Raw genomic sequence first — 6,099 nt, 5'->3', positions numbered from 1 at the left:
CACCGATTGGCGACCTCAACCCCGATTCGACCAGGGATCTCCAACTCAAAGTCCTCGGTCGATTCGGGGTTAGAGCCGCTAATCGACGACCCCGACCCCTCCACCGAGGTCATCGGCGCCCTCCGTGGGTACCAGCGACCTCGGTGGAAGGGATAAAATATTGAGGACTGAAAATGAAAAAAAATTAACGCCGTAACCTCCTATGTCTAATGGAGCAAACAACAAGGGGGCTAATTGTCCCAAATAAAATAACATTGTGCGATTTGTCCCGACCCCAAACCATAAAGGGTTTTTGTGTTTTTCCCATAAAAAATTAGTAACTATAATTTTTGTTTCATTGCACTTGCTTTCTTGTTATCTTTTGCTGCTATTGGTAACCTCTTAAGATCTTGATATATTTGTTGTACTTTATAATATTCTTTTAATTGAGGTATCTGAAGAGTTATAAAAAAAAATTGAGGATAATTTTCATTTTTTCAAAAAAATCAAGTTTCATAATTTGTTGTGCTATTCTTAATCAAATCTCATTTATTAAATTTATTTTCATGAATTTGAATAATTTTAGCTAAAATGAATAAAATATTTCCATGAGAGATTTACTTAATTGAACTTTAATAAGATTTGCAATAGTTTTAAAACATTATTCAATAAAGTTTAAATTCATATAATTATAAATTTTCTTTATTTCCCTAGGATTATAAATATTTATTTACTATTGAAATAAGAAAAATGATTCGAAATAATGTATTCTTCATTTTCATATTTGCTATTATTATTTATAAACAATACATATTATTAATTAATTTTTATTTAACATATTAATCTATGAATTACAATGAATTTACAATTATACCACTTTTATTATTTAAGTTTTGAGGATAATTTGGAAAAATAATTTTTATTTTTTAGGATATATGTGAAATAATTGCTTATATATTTACAATTACATCACTTTTTATTTGCATTTAAGTCATATAAATATATCATTAATATAATATTTATTTTCTTTGAGGTATTTTTCCCTACTGACTATTATTTGCACATTTTTATTTAGCATATTAATCTATAAATTACAATGCATACTATTACACCCCATTTATTATTTACGCTTTGAGGATAATTTAAATTTTTTACTTTATTTTTTGGTATATATGTGAACTAATTGTACATATATTTACAATTACATCACTCTTTATTTGCATTTAATTCATCTAAATATATCATTAATATAGTATTTATTTTCTTTGAGATAATATTTTTTTAATCCTAAATATTATTTACACATTTACCTTTATGACCTTATGATATTTAGAAAATTACCTTTCTAATCCTATTTAATGTAAGGGATACAACTTTATATATATATGTGTGTAGATTGTTGTTATTATCATTATCATCATCATTATCAAATGTTTTCTTAACTTTTACCAAATGGAATAATTTCTTGTGAGAAAAATTATAATTATAATTATTATATATCAAATGTTTTCGTAACTTTCAGCAAATGGGATAATTGCGGGGTAGAATCATCATCATCATAATCCGAAAGCCCTCCTTGAGCCAATAATTCGGCACAAGCTGATGCAATGGCATTACTTATGACTGTTATTTGAAATATGTGAACATGAATTATCTTGATAGGATATGATGGATGAGCCTATCCAAATATTGGGAAGAAGAGCCAGAAGATGCCGTTGCCTCTTCAGCCAGTTTCCTCCATTCCATAGCCCTCTTCTTCATCTCCTTTCCCTTTTCTCCTTCCATCATTTCCTTGACAAGCTCCTCCACTTCATCTCGCTTCACATGGTGCCCGATCTCCAATCCGCACCCCCACTCCCTGCAGACGAATCGGCAGTTGGTCCACTGGTCCCCGAAGTAAGGCCAGCACAGCATCGGAACCCCCGCAGACAGGCTCTCTATTGTCGAGTTCCACCCACAGTGTGTCAAAAACCCTCCAATAGATGGGTGGTTGAGGACTTTCTCTTGCGGGCACCAGCTGGTCAAGAAACCTTTCCCCTTCGTATTCTTGGCGAACTCCTTAGGCAGATCCGCAGCTTCCCCATGCACTAGATCAGGCCTGATTATCCATAGGAACAAACGTTTGCTATTAGCAATCCCCATGGCAAACTCAATCAACTGTTCCGGTGTCAAGAACGCCATGCTTCCAAAGTTTATGTAAAGAACAGAACTTGGTTCCTTCGAGTCCAGCCACCGTAGACATTCCGAATCTTCCATCCACAGATTGCAAACGACATGCTTCGTATGATCTTTTTCTTCAGGGATACTATCGAGAAGCAGAGACGCTGGACCGATTGCATAAACTGGCCCGGAAAACATGGGCAGAAGAGCATCCAAGACATCTTTCTCGAGCGGTTCGAAAGTGTGAATCACTGTTGCTGTGGCTTCATTGGCTCTGCTCATGGCATCAATGGCCAATTCAAACATTATATCATCGGCTTTTGTAGTTCGAATGAAATTTGAGATGTCCCGTAGCCTCATATTTTTCATGCCTGGAATCCAATCAACGATTATGTCCAAATAGCCATCTGTTGAACTGCTAACATCTGCATTTGAGACACATACGCATAGGTACATGTTTATAATGTCTAGAAACTAATATATATGTGTGTAACAAACATCAGCGATTCTGCATTCCATAAGGAAAAAGTATATACAGACATTCATATATATTAGTTACCTCTAGAGGAATTAAAACCCTTTTCCATGAGCATGGGATATTGCATAAAGCACATGACAACACATGCAGGAACAGTCCACAAATTCACGATTGGGACCCCGAGCTTCTCACTGGCAGGACGTGTCGTGAACGTCATGAAACCGTCCGACACAATGCATGAAACCGCTGGAAAGTTTGTATCCAGGGCAGCCCTCTCATTCAGACCTTCTACTAGGTCACAGAATGGAGCCTTCATGAAACTCCTGGCAGACTCGCATAGGGCGGCAATGTCCTGGGTGGAAGCGGCATCTGAAGGAGGGAGACCGTCGGGGATGGCCAGGAACTGGAAGTCTGATGGGAGACTGTCGAGGAAACCCAGGCCACCTTGGGCCTCGAGCATACGTATGTGATTGAGCTCCGTGTTGACGAACGTGATGTGGAAGCCCTTGCAGTGGAGGAGCTTCGCGAGTTTCAGGGTTGCTTTAATGTGGCTCTGAGCCGGGCTCGGGAAACACACGGCATGAGGTTTCTTGGCTGGTACATCAGATGCCATATCTTCTGATCGATCTGCTCACTCTAGCTTGTGTTAATATTACAAGTTACAACCCATTGAAGAGAGACAATATTATATCAAAATTGTTCAGGACGTGGCAGTCTGTCATATGTGGTAGGTATATATTCGTAACGCCCTGTTGCTTCTGTACATGTTGTCCTCATATGGAATCGACAAATTCTCAGACGGCTAAACTCACAAAAAATCCTGACTCCATCCCTGCTTTTAATAGCTCATCTCACTCTCTCTAGCTCGTGTCAATATTACAGAAAATGTAGAAACAATATATCAAAATTGTTCAGGACATGGCAATAATTTGCATGTGGCTTTTTCCTTTGTGATATCTTGTCATCGCAGTAAATTAACAAACTCTCAGCCGGCTACTTATAAAAAAAAAGAAAAAGAAAAGAATCTCGGCCGGCTGACTTGGAATTTATGTTCATGTATATATTATATTGCATTATCTTGCCATTTTGTTGAGGGATGATCCGCCAATTATTTCCCCATTAATTTTAAAATTCTCGATTTCGCATAATTACTAACTACAGGTGCAATCGGTTGATCAGATTGTACTAAACCTGGTGGAATTATTCTACACAGGCAATGATCAAGAGCTCCATATATATATATATATATATATATATATCATTATAACAGGCGCACACCTACTGGCTGACTCGACATGCTATTAATTCGCTTTGGTCTAGGTTTTAAAAATTGTTTTGTATCTATCAACAAAGTATTGGTTGCGTGATAAACAGTTTCAATTCTCGTAAGAAGGAGAATACAAGTTTGAGCTCCGAGAAGTGTACTTGTTGGGAGGGGGAATAAGCTAGGGGTGTAAATGAGACAAGACAATTCGCGAACGATTCGGGCTCAGTTTGATGAAGGCTCGGATTCGGCTCGATCTTAACGAGCTCGAGCTAGCCAATCAAATGAGCTAAGCCAAGTTCCATGGTGTTCGGCTCGAGAAACTCGCGAGCCTACTAACAACAACAACAACAACAACAACAAACAACTACTAGGAGCAACACCGCACTTCACCGTGGCATCGCAGTTACAATGCACATATATTATATATTTGTATCATTATTTATAGTATTATTATAATATTTTTTTGTTTAATATCATTATGTCATGTAAAGCACAAAATATTAAATCTCCCTGAAACCAAAAGCTAAATGAACACTTTCAATTAGTTTTAAGTATGATATTTTATTAAATAAAATTTCTGATGATTGGATAATACATGAAAGATTTACATATCTATATATATGTTTATATATATTGACGATATTTGAATACTAAAAATATGTAAAATTTGAATTTAAATATTGGGATGGAAATCTAATTAAACTAATTTAATTTCCTAACTATGCTTTATATATTTAGAGGTAGAAGGATTTAAATAGAGAAAATAGATTAGAAAAAGGGAAGAGAGAAGAAAGGAACTATATATTTTTTCATTAAGCATATTATTTAGATACTTATATCGTTATTACTTGAATACAATTCTATATAATAATATTTATGCGAAACATCTATGCTATGGTATAAAATGTCAAAATTTACTTCGACAATATTAGTCTAAAACATATAGATTCTTGAGTTCATCAATAAATGAAATTATCTGATTTTATAATATTATTCATTTGTTATTGATTTGTTGGAACTTTATAATTTTATAACTTATGAAACTATTTTAAAAATATATATGCAGAAAGAAGAATTTAATGATGATAAATATTGATTAAAAAGAAAGAAAATATAGAAGAAAGAATTACAAGATCAATTAGAGCCAAGACATCATAATTGAAAAATATTATAACACTCTAAAAGTACCAAACTCATTGTTTCATTTTAAACTAATTTTATATAAACAAAAATTTTGCATACTACCTTTCTGAAAAAAATAAATATGCACGTGAGTATCAAAATGATATTCAACTTTACTTTTGCAAGATATGATATGTTTATTTTAATTTATATGTAGCTAAGATATGTTAAGTTAGAATTTTTTTTTTAAGAAAATGTGTGAAGAAATCAAAAGAAGGAACAAAAATGAAAATTATTCAAAGCTTATAGAAAAATGTTTAAAATGAGGAGGAAAGGGTATTTTTTTTTTAAAAAAGGGCTAAGATATGTCAAATTAGAAATATTTTGAAGGATGTGAGAAGAAATAAAATGGGGGGACAAAAATGAAATGCATTTAAAGTTTATAGAGAAATGTTAAAAATGGGAAAAGAAAGGAGCAAAATTGAAAATAGAAGGAAAATGAACGAGAACTGTCTGCATTTCCTTATAGTGGACTCTAAACAACAGTTTTAGAATGGTTGGATAATATCGTCGGATACTTTTTTTTTCTTTTTTTGAATGATGTTGTTTGTTGTGTGGATGGTAAGATTAGAATTATTGATTTTGTTTTGATAATGAGTCTAAACGAGCTCGAACAAATTCGAACCTATACGGATTTGAGCTCACGAGCTCATATGAGTCAAGCTTTAGTTATTGGTGAGCCTAAACGAGCCGAACCGAGCCTTTATTTAAGCTCATAGGTTTCGGCTCGCGGGAGCTTAAGCTCGAGCCCGAGGTCGCGAATTACTAAATGAGCCGAGCTTGGGACTAGTATGTTCATACTCAACTCGGCTCGTTTAACCCCTAGGAATAATCTTTAATACTCAATCATTTGAAATTGCGCGAAAAATGTCTCCCATAATTTTATCCATCGAATAATGTTGAACACACATGCAATCCATTGGACTTTACCATATACGAAATCGTCTAGATACGTCAAATATTTTAGTATTAATTGTTTTTATTTTATATTAGAAAACATCATATATATATATATATATATATATCCCAAATT

The 6,099-nt window shown here is 34.1% G+C and overlaps 1 protein-coding gene across 1 annotated transcript; it reads right to left on the bottom strand.

Annotated features, from left to right (window-relative positions):
* Positions 1 to 1,560: 1,560 nt before the first annotated feature.
* LOC116193826 (7-deoxyloganetin glucosyltransferase-like) lies at positions 1,561 to 3,290 on the bottom strand. Its single transcript, XM_031522580.1, has 2 exons — positions 2,699 to 3,290; positions 1,561 to 2,564 (listed from the first exon to the last, which is right to left on the bottom strand). The coding sequence occupies exons 1-2, from the start codon at positions 3,228 to 3,230 to the stop codon at positions 1,630 to 1,632; spliced, it is 1,467 nt and encodes a 488-aa protein (XP_031378440.1). The 5' UTR covers positions 3,231 to 3,290; the 3' UTR covers positions 1,561 to 1,629.
* Between the last annotated feature and the right edge of the window lie 2,809 nt (positions 3,291 to 6,099).

The sequence above is a fragment of the Punica granatum genome, chromosome 2 (assembly GCF_007655135.1).
Source record: "Punica granatum isolate Tunisia-2019 chromosome 2, ASM765513v2, whole genome shotgun sequence".
NCBI lineage: Eukaryota > Viridiplantae > Streptophyta > Magnoliopsida > Myrtales > Lythraceae > Punica > Punica granatum.
The sequence above is the reverse complement of the archived record's forward strand: the minus strand, read 5'-3'. Positions and strand labels throughout refer to the sequence as shown.